This window comes from Malaclemys terrapin, chromosome 6 (genome assembly GCF_027887155.1).
Source record: "Malaclemys terrapin pileata isolate rMalTer1 chromosome 6, rMalTer1.hap1, whole genome shotgun sequence".
NCBI classification, from domain to species: Eukaryota; Metazoa; Chordata; order Testudines; family Emydidae; genus Malaclemys; species Malaclemys terrapin.
In genome coordinates, this window is record NC_071510.1 from 83,933,722 (window position 1) to 83,949,350 (window position 15,629).

Sequence of the window (15,629 nt, forward strand, 5' to 3'; positions counted from 1 at the left end):
AGTAACATTTAACTACAGCAAAGTAGTTTTCACTTATTGATGTGATTTTAGATAAACATACACCATTTAAAATGTGTTGCTTTAAGGAACAACTGAATGCATATGATTCCTCACCTGCTAATGCACCCAACAGATATCATATGTCCAAAGAAATCTATATATTTTGCATCAGTGACATGACCAAAATTTGTAATTGTTATCTAATACTGATATGGCATTTCTGCTTAAAACAATATATTATCGATCCAATTGGTGTAAAACTAGATTCTACTGAAAGGAAAGAATGTTTGTTATTTTATCTCCTATCCTGCTATTGTGTGAAACTTAGTCTTAAAGTTAAGAAAAAGTAATTTGAAGTGGATATGTTTAAACATTTCCTGTAAAACTTATGAAAGCACATTTAAGCATACTGACAAATATTTAGAAAACAAGAGTTGGTGATAATGCATTTGATAGATAACTATTTACCTTTTTGTGATAAATACTACAGAGTCCTCTCTCTATGTCTGGCATCTTACACAGATGATTCTGAATATGACCAAACACACTGGATTCTGACAGGAGAATTTCAGACACAGCATCAAGTCGGGCATTTATTTCACTGTAAAACAACAATCATGAGATCTGTAATGAAAATTCCAACTTCTTCAAGGAGGGAACGTGGTTGTCCAACATTTTGGACTATGGCTAAGCCCATGCTATCATATTTAAAGTAACATAAAATGTTTAAGACATTACTTATATTTGAGCATGATTAAAATGATCAAAAATCTCGAACACATTCTGGGAATAATTTCCCCAGAGCTCCATGGGGTAGGGTTGTCAAGGTTGCCTACACACTTCTAGGGCCTTCACTGTTCTGGTTACACTGAATAGTGCAGAAACAAGGAGCAGCATGTACTGTGATTCCCACTGGACTCTGTTCTGATATGAATTGTGCCAGGCTCGCTTCTTACAACTATGACAAGCCCCATAGGCTATGGTGGTAGAGTTTATAACTTTAGCGAGACCTACAATCTGAAGTTTACAGCACCTTAAAATCACATAGACTTTATCAGTGTATCTTATTACTTTAATGAAGCCTCAAATATGGTACTGCTCAGACTGAATAAAAGCTTGTTTTTCTTCCCCCACCACTCAAGAACCACATTTGAGGCTTTCCATTGAAGTTCTAGGTTCCCCCGACACAACCTTTAGAAGTTGTGACTTTGGAGTAGGGGTGAAGAAATACAGGTCTGATAGAAGTTACATACAAACTCTGTTCATACTCTTGGGTTTTAAGAGCATGAAAACAGTGCATGCACTTCAATCACTAAGGAAATTCTCAGGAAAAATAAATTTAAGGAATACTGACCATTGAGATTATAATTCCATTTAAAATAATGTTTCTATATTTTTTTTAAAGAAATGCTTAAAACAAAAGAAAGTTGCTTTCAAGTTTCCAGCTCTACCTCTGTTCCTATATCCCCAACTACTCTCCATGTTTGTGTTATACATCTCATTACCGTACCCCATCCACATTTCCAAAACAGACCACAGTGCACCACAATCCACACATCTATATCAGTGGCGCATATCCTCTGCGGCACGATGGACATATTGACAACTTGCCAGGATCCTAAAGGTTCCACCTAATTTGCATAAAAGTCCCTGTCCAGATTAGGATAAAGATGCTTAAAATAAAACAAAGACATGTTAGCTAACATATTTTAGTTTATTGGCGTTTAAACACTTATTAGAATCTCATCTCTAGGGGTGACCGCAACCAGTCTTCCACAATTATACTGGACAGAATAATATTGAGGGATTTTTTTTTAAAGTATGGATATTATCATTTATGAAGGATATTAAAGAGAAAAGGTGGGTGAGATAGTATCTTGTATTGGACCTGAAGAACTCTGTATTAGCTCCAAAGCTTGTCTCTCACCAACAGAGGTTGGTGCAGCAAAAGATATTGTTCACTGAGTACCAAATGGACTGAAGGTGAAAAATCCATTGCTATCTACATACTGCACAGACCACAGTGAGAGATTATGCCATACATTATCAAAGAAACTGAGGAACCACCTGATCAGCATCCTATACAGCAAACAGAAAAACATCAAGAAAGAGCTCTCCAACCTGGAGACTTTCATAAATAACCAACCCTCCACACAAATGGATTTTACTAAAGTAAGACAGGAGATCTACATTACACACTTCACCTCTCTACAAAGGAAAAAGGACCGTAAGCTGTCTAAAATCCTACCTGCCACATGGGGCCACAACAGGGGTACCCCTAACTCACCCAGCAATATCGTCAATTTATCCAGCTACACACTCAACCCAGCAGAAGAGTCTGTCCTATCTCGGGGACTCTCCTTTTGCCCCAGCACCCCCACGAACATGATACAGTTCTGTGGTGATCTGGAAGCCTACTTTCGCCGCCTCCGACTCAAAGAATACTTTCATGATAACACTGAACAGCGCACTGATACACAGATACCCTCCCACGAACAACACAGGAAGAACTCCTCCACATGGACTCCTCCTGAGGGTCGAAATGACAGTCTGGACCTATACATAGAATGCTTCCGCCGACGTGCACAGGCAGAAATTATGGAAAAACAACATCGCTTGCCTCATAACCTAAGTCGTGCAGAACGCAATGCCATCCACAGCCTCAGAAACCACCCTGACATTATCATCAAAGAGGCTGATAAAGGAGGTGCTGTTGTCATCATGAACAGGTCTGACTACCAGAAGGAGGCTGCCAGACAACTCTCCAATACCAAATTCTACAGGCCACTTTCCTCAGATCCCACTGAGGAATACAGTAAGAAACTGCACCATCTACTCAGGACACTCCCTACACTAACACAGGAACAAATCAATATACCCTTAGAGCCCCGACCGGGGTTATTCTATCTACTACCTAAGATCCACAAACCTGGAAATTCTGGATGCCCCATCATCTCGGGCATTGGCACTCTCACTGAAGGACTGTCTGGATATGTGGACTCCCTACTCAGACCCTATGCCACCAGCACTCCCAGCTATCTCCGTGACACCACAGATTTCCTGAGAAAACTACAATGCATTGGTGACCTCCCAGAAAACACCATCCTAGCCACCATGGATGTAGAGGCTCTCTACACAAACATCCCACATACAGATGGAATACAAGCTGTCAGGAACAGTATCCCTGATGATGACACAGCACAACTTATTGCTGAGCTCTGTGACTTTATCCTCACGCACAATTATTTCAAATTTGGTGACAATATAAACCTCCAGACCAGTGGCACCGCTATGGGCACCCGCATGGCCCCACAATATGCCAACATTTTTATGGCTGACCTAGAACAACGCTTCCTCAGCTCTCGTCCACTCATGCCCCTTCTCTACCTACGCTATATTGATGACATCTTCATCATCTGGACCCATGGGAAGGAGACTCTGGAAGAATTCCACCATGCTTTCAACAGCTTCCACCCCACCATCAACCTCAGCCTGGACCAATCTACACGGGAGGTCCACTTCCTAGACACCACCGTACAAATAAGCGATGGCCACATTAACACCACCCTATACCGAAAACCCACCGACTGCTACGCCTACCTTCATGCCTCCAGCTTCCACCCCGGTCACACCACACGATCCATCGTCTACAGCCAAGCACTGAGGTACAATCGCATCTGCTCCAACCCCTCAGACAGAGACCAACACCTACAAGATCTTCACCAAGCATTCTCAAAACTACGATACCCACACAAGGAAATAAAGAAACAAATCAACAGAGCCAGACGTGTACCCAGAAGCCTCCTGCTACAAGACAGGCCCAGAAGAGAAACCAACAGAACTCCACTGGCCATCACCTACAGTCCTCAGCTTAAACCTCTCCAACGCATCATCAGTGATCTACAACCCATCCTGGACAATGATCCCTCACTTTCACAGACCTTGGGAGGCAGGCCAGTCCTCGCCCACAGACAACCTGCCAACCTTAAGCATATTCTCACCAGCAACCACGCACCGCACCATAACAACTCTAACTCAGGAACCAACCCATGCAACAAACCTCGATGCCAACTCTGCCCACATATCTACACCAGCAACACCATCACAGGACCTAACCAGATCAGCTACAATATCACCGGCTCATTCACCTGCACGTCCACCAATGTTATATATGCCATCATATGGCAGCAATGCCCCTCTGCTATGTACATTGGCCAAACTGGACAGTCACTACGCAAGAGGATAAATGGACACAAGTCAGATATCAGGAATGGCAATATACAAAAACCTGTAGGAGAACACTTCAACCTCCCTGGCCACACAATAGCAGATGTAAAGGTAGCCATCTTACAGCAAAAAAACTTCAGGACCAGACTCCAAAGAAAAACTGCTGAGCTCCAGTTCATTTGCAAATTTGACACCATCAGATCAGGATTAAACAAAGACTGTGAATGGCTATCCAACTACAGAAACAGTTTCTCCTCCCTTGGTGTTCACACCTCAACTGCTAGCAGAGCACCTCACCCTCCCTGATTGAACTAACCTCGTTATCTCCACACTGATTTATACCTGCCTCTGGAGATTTCCATTACTTGCATCTGAAGAAGTGAGGTTCTTACCCACGAAAGCTTATGCTCCCAGTACTTCTGTTAGTCTCAAAGGTGCCACAGGACCCTCTGTTGCTTTTTACAGATTCAGACTAATACTGCTACCCCTCTGATACTTCACTGAGATTGTAACTTTTTGGGAAAGGGACCTTTTTTTTTTTGGTAAAGCACAACACAAACCCATATATTACAGAAATAATAAATCTGTCATGCCAATCGCCACTACAGATCAATAAAGAAGATCACTACAGATCTGTTGCAAATTCAGGGAAATACCAGGATTCCATACTTTCCAGTAGATTCAAGATCAGGGCACTTTGGCCTTGAAGGAAGCTAGCACCTGCAAGACCCATATACTTGAAATTCCATTGATACACAAATTAAAATGAGCATGTCAGATATGGATGTGCAATCAATACACATTAATATGATACTAGCAAGAAGTAGATCCCTTTCTTTGCTGCATCCTCAAACTTCAAAGCAATGTCCTCAGAAAAATCTGTTACCCCTTGTTGGCAGACAATTGGGTCAGAGTTCAATTTGTAGACTTCTCAGCTGACCGTGTCTGATTTGCTTCTACCATACAAATGTAAAAAAAAAAAAAGAAAAAAATCTCCAGTGATGAAGGGCCTTGATGACTGCTATAACTGCAGAACTTCAAAATGTGATGTCAGTGATGATTTCAACTCCAACACTGGCCTTTTTGAACCAATGATTTTAGGCAGGCAATGTACAATCAAGAAAAACAATTTACTGCTTGTGGTGTCTACCTTCATATTCAAACTGGCTATATTTCATATCATTATGATGAGACAAAGCTGAGGGGTTGCAAACACTTTGGAGGATAGAACTAAAATTCAAAGGGATCTTGATAAATTGGAGAACTGGACTATAGATAAGAAAATGAAATTCAATAGAGACAAATGTAAGGTCCTACACTTAGGGAAGAAAAAACAATGGCACAAATCAGAATAGGGGAGAACTAGCTCGGCAGCAGCACTGCTGAGAAGGATCTGGGAGTTGTGGTGGATCACAACCTTAACATGACTCAACAATGCGATGCTGTTGTCAAATAAAAAAAAAGGGGAGGGGATGCAATTTTCAGTTGCATTCGCAGAGACATAGCATGCAAATCACAGGAGGTGATAGTACTGCTCTACTCAGCGCTGGTTAGGCTTCAGCTGGAGTACTGTGTCCAATTTTGATCAACAATGTACAGAAAGGATGAAGAGAAACTGAAAGGATTCAGAGGCAAGCAACAAAGATAATTAAAATGGATGGAATGCAAGCTATATGAGCAAAGGCTGAAGGAACTGGGTATATTTAGTTTGGAAAAGAGGAAATTAAGGGGAGACATGATAGCAGTCTTTAGATACTTGAAAGGCTGCCATAAAAAAAGATGGAGAAAAGTTGTTCTCTCTTGCCATAGAGGGCAGGAAAAGGGGAAATAGCTTCAAGCTACAGGATAGGAGATTTCGATTAAATCTTAGGAAAAACTTACAAACTGTAAGAACAGTAGGACAACGGAACAGACTGCCTCGGGAAGTCATGGAATCTCCTTCACTGGAGGTTTTCAAAAAGAGGCTGGATTGCCATCTGTCTTGGATGTTTAGAAACAACAAATCCTGCAACTTGGCAGGGGGTTGGCCTAAATGACCCTTTCGGGCCCTTCTAATCCTATGATTATGTCTCCTAGTATATTTTTAAGACAGAGCCATTGTTTCTTTTCACAGCAAGTAAATGACAGAGCCCTTGTTTTTGACAACTATTTTCACATCTAAAAAAAAAAAACTAACCATGTCTATTAAAAAGTCTTCACAAATATACTTTCACCTGCTGATATACATTGCTAAGCAACATTTTCCAACTTTAACATTCCTCCACCTGTACATGAATCTCTAAAAGAGTCTCCTTCAGTCTCCTCACGCTGGTCCAGTGTCCATGAAGAACAGGTTTGTTGCAGCCACACTTCTTTTCAGCAATTCTTCCCCCCAGGGCTGGTTCTAGGAGTGGGCAAGCAGGACTGTCACCTTGGGTGCCAACTTCCAGAGAGTGCTGTAATTCTGGGTTGTTTTGTTTTTTTGTTTTGCTCTGCTCTGATTGGTCCACCATTTCTGTTCCGCTCTGGCCAGCTGAATTTACTTTCTTCCTCTGCTGCTTGGTCAGACGGCTGAGGTTAAAGCAGATGCCAAAAACATTTTTCCCCTAGCCAGCAAAACAGCTAAGGCCACTCCTGCTTCCCCACCCCACCAACTCCTACATTATCCATGCTAGCCTGTCACCATATTAACCTTTCACCACACAGACACAGGCCATGATTCCTGTGCTCTTCTGACAGTGGCAAGTGACAACCCCAATTCCCATGATAGCTGCAATCAAAAAGTCCATTTCCCTACTAAACCCTAACATTCTTAAGTGTTTGAAAAATCGTATTTTGTCAGCTGCAAATGATGTTAGTTGCAAAATGAGCCCTCCGCTGCAGCCTTTGGATTTCAGTTGTTTTAACTTAAAGAGAGTCCTTTTATTCTCTCCCTTACCTACCAGTACTCCATTCCTCTAAGATAATTTGAGGTTGGAGGCAGCAAATTGTAGGCCTCAAAACTAAGAGGCATTTTGTAACTTTCTCTTCTATATCACCTGATTGTAATGGATTAGTTGGATACATCTACTAAAATGATGAGCAATAAAATAGTTAATATAAAATATAATGAGGCATCAGAGTTATTTTTTTCCACTGAAATGAATCAGATTGCTCACACCTATCAGGGCTACTGTTTCAGGATGTCTGCATAAATTCAGAAGTTTATCTTCACAATCAAGAGTTAATAAAAAGAATGGTTACTTACCCTAGAGTAACCATGGTTCTTCGAGATGTTGTAGCAAGCGTGGATCCATTCCGGCTGGTGTCCGATCTCCACCTGTGGCCAATCTCTGATGCTTCAGAAGATTAAGAAATAGAATACATACAAGCGCCAACTGTACACTGGGGACGGGGGGTGGATTTCTTCCTGAAGTGGCTGACTGAAGCATGAGATTTAACTGTAGTCATTCAGAAGGAAGGAATCTGATAATGACCCTAGGCTCAGTCCAAATCTGTAGCCAAGTTCTGATATTTGGTGGCAAACAATTCTATCAAAGAGATCCCCAATGTAGAATATCAGTTCCATGACAGATCTATGCAGAAGCCATTTGTGATTGGTCACTGACTACCTTTGCAGCAAGTCTACTAGATTGCTGCTGACTCCCAGGAGTGAAGGTTCATTGGGGTCACCTGGTTTTGATAGCACCAAGTCCAGAACTTGATGACTTCCTGACAAAAGGAGGCAAGAAACATGCAACCTTTGTTTAGTAGCTGTCTGTGAAGTTTTCCACTCCTGGGTTCCAGAGGACAGGCAGGAACCTGATACAAGAGTCTGATGATGCTAAGCTCCCAGACATTCTTATGTTATTCTGTGTTGCCTGGGGACCAGGTTCCTTGGATCTGCTGGTGGTGGGGAGGAAGTGAAAATGAACACTCATTTGTCCAAGGTTATACTGCCCTATGCCTGATGGAACACGGCAAGGCAGCACCTGAACACTGGCTCCTGATTAGTTCTGGTGTAGTCAAGATGGTCCTGTCAAATATGCTGTCTGGATGACGAGGTGGGATGCGGGAAAGAGGAGGCAGATGACAGGCCTCTCGTGGAGCATTGTGATTGTTTCCACAATGGGTGTTCTGGCTGTCTTCCCTGTCAGTATGTGTGAACACACGGTTTCTGTTGAAGCTGATATTTCTAGGGTTTTCTGTATATACCCAGCGATCTCAGGGTGGCCTTGAGTCCTTTAGGGAATGGAACACTTTTTTCAATATTTTCCACTTAAACAAGAGGTCTTGTATGTTGTCCTGGATCTCTCCCAATACCTCAGATGCTAACAACCAGGCAGCTCACCTCATAGTCAGAGTGCTGACTATAAGTCTTATCGGAGACATCCCTAGCTTGACTGTACGGTATTCCAGCAACCATTTATCCTTCTCTGATAATCTCCTTCAACTCCTCCCTTGCATTTTTGATAAGCAGGAACTTATGTTTGGCAAACAAAGCCTGACAGATTGCCACACAGATTTGCTGTGAGGTGGAGAAGTAGATCTAGCTTTTTGTGGTCCTTGAGCATTAATTTAGATTTTTTCCTGCTCTGCTGCAACTACCAATAACCCTGGATTTAGATGGAAATAAAAGCACTTAAAGTTTTTCAGGGGCATCTGTTAGCATTTTTCCATGCATGTGGATGTGTGCTGGATGGTGGCTGGAGTTCGCAAGAGCCCTCTGTTCAGCTCTAATATGCCCTCATTTAAAAGAAGAACAATCTTGGCTGGGGTTGATGCAGTCAAGATGTCAAAGAGTTTTTGTCACTTCTCTTGTATGACCATTGTTTTGATACCAAAGGTCTTCACAGTGCAAACTAGGAGATCATGAAATGTCTTAAAGTCATTGACCACTAGAGTGGGGGCTTGTGTGACCTGCTGGGTGACAATGGTGACTCCTTCAGTGGAGACTGGGTATGTAGTTATTCCTCCACTGCTCCTAGCTCTTGAGTGCCATCTGGCTCTAGTGTCAGTGGTCTGGATACTGATGTCATGAGGGATTCATAGATTCATAGATTATAGGACTGGAAGGGACCTCGAGAGGTCTGATCTCCTCCCCTTCCTGGACCTTCAGGATGGGAACCCGCCACAGGACACTTGAGATAATGGTCCCCCAGCAGAGTCAGTATGGCCTGGTATATGGGTAGTGGCCTTGTTGCGGCTAGTGGGCCAAATGCCATTCGTCTCTTCTGTGGTGGTGCCCTGAGAGAAAGATCTCAGATCCTGGCTCTAGATTCATTAAAAATATAAATAGCTGGCTTTATGATGATCAGGAGAACCGCATGGTTAACTGCCTGCCGGGTGCCCAGGTTATGAATCTCTCAAGACATGTAGGACCTCCATGGTAGCATTCTCTGAAATGCTTCCAGTTTCATGTGCAGGGTCAGTTACGCAGGCAGAACTGCAGGGTCTCAATACATGGATGAGACAATGGTGTAGAGAGGAGGGGTTTAGGTTTATTAGGAACTGGGGAACCTTTTGAGAAAGGAGTAACCTATACAGGAAAGATGGCTCTCCATCGGAACCAAAATGGAACCAGGTTGCTGGCATATAAAATTTAAAAAGTCATAGAGGAGTTTTTAAGCCACTGGGGGAAAGCCAACAGGGGGAGTTTTAAAGGGCTGGGGGGAAGCCAACAGTTGCAAAGTAGGACTCAGCTTGGACAAAGACATCTCACAAGGGAGGATCTGTTAAAGGGTATTCTCTAGCTCCTACTAAAGAGGAAAGAATAGAAGTTGATAAAGAAGTCAGGAATTGGAACCAAGGGTCAGGACCAGGTTATCTGGAGTTAGGCAAGCCAGGTGAAAGGCTGGGCCCACAGGTGAAATACGGAAGGAGCAAGGCTCAGAACAAGCTGATGCAGGAGCTATCGCAGTCATAGGCCAATGTTCTGAGCAGCTGCTAAGCTGCTGCTTCTGGGCTTAAGGGCCAGTCTGCTGACTCCTCCAACCAATCAGGAAGTCTACTATAGGCCAGCTTTGTTTGTTAGGTTCCCCAGAGACTGGCTCTGCTGCAGGCCCTGATTTGACACATCCTGTATAAATTGGAAGCTAGACTACAATTGCTCTGTTCATTCTGCCAATAGTGACTGGAGATCGCATCACCCCTATACAGTCCAGAAATAAATCTTATCCCATTCATTACACATATGATGGCCACAGACCCCAAAATATTCCATAATCCCAAAAGGGAGCTGTATTTCTTCTCTCTCTCCACAGAGGAATAAAGAGAGCCAAAGTATGCAGGCCCAATCTAGCAGCCCTGTTTACACCTGAAGCAACATGAGAGTGCCAGTTTCAACTATTCACCTTCCACTTCCGTCAGTTCATTTACCATATCACAAGAGAGTTTTCCCCTAATCTACGAGGTGTTGGCTATTCTGGTAGATTCAAATAAATTTACATCAGATTTACTTGAAAGGTTTTGAAACAAACCAATCTAAATGGAGTGCTATAACTTGATGCTTAATGTTTTAAGCATTGCAAGACTTGCTTATTAACACTGTTAGAATTAAAGGCAAAAAGAAAATTCAACCACATTTTGCTCATGGATTAATATGGTAACTGGAAAAAATGCTTTTGTAGAAGAAAACTCTTATACAAGATATGCACCTAGTGATTATTTCATATATACATTTAAAGAAAAGAAACCGTTGGGCCAACTTTCACAAACAAAAAGGAAAGTAAAACTCAAATGTAATAGGGTGGCACCCACTTCTCACAAGCATCCCTTCTGGTCAGGTGTGTCTGCACTCTTTAAACAGTCCGAGCCCTGGTATTGAGCTATCCCCCCAGGGCTTCCTCTCTGGAGGTGATGGTTTCGCCCTCTTGGTCTGTTCTGGTTCCAGCTCTCCAGCTGGGCCTCTCAGCAGTTCAGTTCCCCCTCCAAGGGTGTATCACAGTTCAACTGTAGGCTACTTCCCCAGTGGCCTATGGGAGGGACCCAGGCCTGCTCACTACTCTGGTTCCCAGCCCAAGGACCCTAAGAATAGCAGCCACATGCCATCATGTCCCTTTAACAAAAATGCCTTCGATTCCCGGAGCCACTTCCCCATGACCCCAGCCTTCACCAATGCTTAACCCTTACCTCAGGGCTCTTTTATGGTCAGGCCCAGCAGCTAGCTACAAGCTCTTCCTCATCCCCCAGCCACTGCCAGCATGGAGTTGTCCATGGTGCTGCAGTTCCCTTTGGCCAGCCAGGAGCACCATCTGAACTCCTCTGGTTCCAACAAGGAACTGACTGTCTCTGGCTCTGCAGCTCCTTTTTATATAGCCCTCCTGAGCCCTAACTGGCTGCTCCCTGAAGCCTCTCTGATTGGCTGCTTCCCCTGAAGCCACTGTACTGCTTGGAGGTTTCTTCCTTTCCTAGGTGGCAGGACACCGAGGCCTCCAGCAAGGGGGCTTTGGGCCTAGTCCGCCCTGTCACGCCAAGTTATATCTTTTTGTGCAGCAGTTTCAAACAGTTTATCACCTAAATTACCAAGGAAAGTGGTGGATTCTCTCTCAGCTGTCTTCAAATAAAACTGATTGCCTTTACAGAAGATGTACTTCTGCCAAACAAGTTTTTGGGCTCAATACAGGGATAACTGGGTGGAATGTAATGGTTTCTGATACACAGGAGGTCAGACTAGATGATCTAATGGTCTCCTCTGGCCTTAAATTCTATGAATTTATGCTCCTCCCATTCTTCTGGACATTCAGTGTAAGCTCTGCATGTAACAGCAGCAGCAACAATCAACAATGCTGCAGCTGCTCACAAATTTAGGGGCCATTTTCAGCAGAACTCAAATCTCAAGGATGTAACTGACGTGCAACAGACAAAGCCATGTACCTAATGCAGACTGGATGGGTTGATAAAGGTTATGCAGCAATAAAACCAAAGAGCACACAGTTAGAATCTACACAATAGACTCAAAAGAACAAGTTTAACTTCTGCACAGCAACTGGTGAGAGTCTCTACACTACAACTATTAGATGGGAAGGACATTGGACTATGTTAATGATGGTGATGAAATAACTGAATATTTTGAGTTTTGGAGATTTATGAACTTTACTAGGCAATATCATCAACCTCAATTCCATTTTAAAGAAGAATAAAGAAAAGCAAAGGATAACATAAAACTACTATTGTGACTCCTTTCTGAATTAAAGATTGTTGGATTGCAAAAAGTACATTTATAAACATACACTACTCCAAAACAAAAGTCAACAGTTTTATTATTTGAATGTATTTTAGAGGTAGATTTAAAGCAAAAGAATTACATTTTGAAACATATTGTCACTTTATTTAAATAATTTATTATAATCTGTTCTGGTAATTGTATGGTTTCAATATGTAAACTAGATGCAGATATTCAAAAATAATCCTCCCTTCAGAGGTTAATAGGTACTTTAATCATCCTCACATATGGCTATATTACTGTAGCTCCAGTAATCTATCACAAAATAAGCATCCATACAGTTTGTTTGGTGTAATCCTCCAAATAAGAAAGGGCCAGAAGAACATCATCAAATGATCTATTTTTTACCTGTAAACACAACATGTTTTGCTAGATTTCTATTTCAAGAATCATAGATCTGGCAGGGACCTTGAGAGATCTTCTAGTCCAGTCCCCTAAACTCAAGGCAGGACTAAGTATTATCTAGGCCATCCCTGACAGGTGTTTGTCTAATCTGCTCTTAAAAACCTCTGACAGAGATTCCACAACCTCCCTAGGCAATTTGTTTCAGTGCTTAACTACCCCGACAGTTAGGAAGTTTTTCCTAATGTCCAACCTAAACTGCCCTTGCTGCAATTGTGTTTGCAATTGAGTTGCTTCTTGTCCTATCCTCAGAAGTTAACAAGAACAATTTTTCTCCCTCCTCCTTGTAACAACCTTTTATGCACTTAAATAAATAAATATGGAGATATACCTATCTCATAGAACTGGAAGGGACCTTGAAAGGTCATCAAGTCCAGCCCCCTGCCTTCACTAGCAGGACCAAGTACTGATTTTTGCCCCAGATCCCTAAGTGGCCCCCTCAAGGATTGAACTCACAACCCTGGGTTTAGCCAGCCAATGCTCAAACCACTGAGCTACCCCTCCCAAACTATCATGTGTGCCCCCTCAGTCTTCTCTTCTCCAGACTAAACAAACCCATTTTTTTCAATCTTCTATGTTTTCTAGACCTTTAATCATTTTTGTTGCTCTTCTCTGAACTTTCTTCAATTTGTCCACGTTTCCTGCGATGTGGCACCAAGAACTGAACACAGGCCTTATCAGTGCTGAGTAGAATGGAAAAATTACTTTTTGTGTCTTTCTTACAGCACTCCTGCTAATACATCCCAGAATGATGTTCGGTGATTTTTTTATTTTATTTTTTCGCAACAGTGTTGCACCGCTGACTTATATTTAGCTTGTGATCCACTATAACCCCAGATCCCTTTCCGGAGTACTTCTTCCTAGGCAGTCATTTCCCGTTTTGTATGTGTGTAATTGATTGTTTCTTCCTAAGTGAAGTACTTTACATTTGTCTTTCTTGAATCATAAAATATAACTCCATAAAGAATTTTCTTCCATCCATGTGTGAAATAAAGGTTGAAAAAAAAAATACGTTATCAATATTATAAAAGTGTGCTCTCAAATGTACTGTTCAATAAAAATTCTAAACATTTTTGCCTCTTTTAAAGTCAACTAGAAACAGAGTAGAATTATCAGATATTAAACCATGTTGGAAGAATTTTGTTCCAAGATGAATATTAATAGTCAACATTATACCTTGGTTCTTAATCTGCTTTTATATTTGTACAACCACTTGCATAAGCTTTCTATCACTGGAAAACCTAAATCTAAAGTTTGTAGATATTCTGCAAAGAAGGTAGCCATTACTGGATGATGTGAAATTATCCTACATGTTAGAAAATACTTATTTAGGTCTTTTATTCAATTGCACATTCCTCTGTCCTTTTCACATAGTCTCAAGTAGGTCAGCAATTTGATTTTTAAACTGGATTTTTCCAAAATAAAAGCTAGAATAATTTAGTCGATTAAATTGGATGAATGACTTATGATAAATCTCTTCATTTAAGTGCAGTACAATACAACATATACAATGCTGAAACTGTTCTGTAAACTATATAAACATGAGAAAATCTCTAATCAATTGATTTTTAGAAAGAGTTTAGTATTTTAAAGGGACTGGTTAAAATCAAATCCTGAAATATATTCTTATTTTATACTACCACAAGGTATGCAATTGGTCCAGTAAACTAAACAATAACTAAATAAGCATTTGTGAATGTGGTTCCCAAAAAAATCCACATTGTATAATACTGCATTTAAAGGCATCACACAGGAATGTGCTATACTGAGTTACTTACTAAATTTTTAAATTATGTCCTACTTACCAGTGATATAGGTCATCTTAGTTCTAACTTTTACATTATATAAAGCAAAATTAAAATATTACATTTTGTATATGACTTGCAATTTTTATATGTGGGTTGCAATAAATTAGGTTTAAAACATAATGGTTTGACTGAACATTAAAATATAACTAATCTAGGCAACTCTCTTTCATATAAGGTTTTATTTTATATACTGTACATGCAGAAGTTAAATAATTTCAAATAGAGAATTTATCAGAAGATTCTTTTTACTTACACTATATTGCCCAAAATAACTTGGGCTTTTTCAGCCTAGAAATGGTTGCAAACTATGTACAGTGGATGTATTAAATTAGGATCTGCCATATCACAGCCAATTGGGAAAAAAATTAAATCAACCAATCAGTACAATTCAATGTACAAGAAGTTCAATACACATTAACCTATAAAACATCACATGCTGCTTTCTGCAGATTATGCCATATAGGTAGAAGATTACCAATTTTAACAACAATTCAAACAAAAAAAATCTAATATTCCATTTAGGTGAAGAAAATATCTGAATTTTAAATTCACATAACTGAACAGTTAGACGTGAACAGCAAAACAGAATAAAATATTTGTGTGTGCACATTATGATGTACAGCGTTAAGATTCTCAGGACTAAGGGTCTGCAGTTGGGCCTGGGATCAGCTAACTAGCCGCAGCTGAAATCCCTAATTGACCAGATCGCCTGATTGGCAAAGTGGTATTGCCAGGACCGCTTTTAAGCCCACCTGTAGCAGTTGGCCAGCAGGTACCTGGCCACAGCTTTGATCTCTCCTGAGTCTGCCTTGTCCCCAGTTGTGCCCCTGCTGTGCCTCCGCCCTGTCCCAGCCCCTCCTCCTGGTTCTGACTCCAGTTCTGACTGTCTTTGCTCTGACCACTAGGCATGGCCCCCATTGTTTCAAATATTAGGCCTGGATGCCCATATCCCAGTCCATGACAAAGATGACCTAAAGGTTTCTGTTTTTTACATAGTAACAGGTCTTACC

General features: G+C 41.4%; 1 protein-coding gene across 1 annotated transcript in view; it reads right to left on the reverse strand.

Moving 5' to 3' along the window:
- The window catches only part of MSH3 (mutS homolog 3), a 200,506-nt gene that overhangs the window by 102,900 nt on the left and 81,977 nt on the right, over positions 1–15,629 (reverse strand). Inside the window, exon 13 of the mRNA XM_054032575.1 lies at positions 469–601. Coding sequence (XP_053888550.1) covers positions 469–601 — 133 coding nt within the window. The remainder of the gene's footprint in view (positions 1–468; positions 602–15,629) is intronic.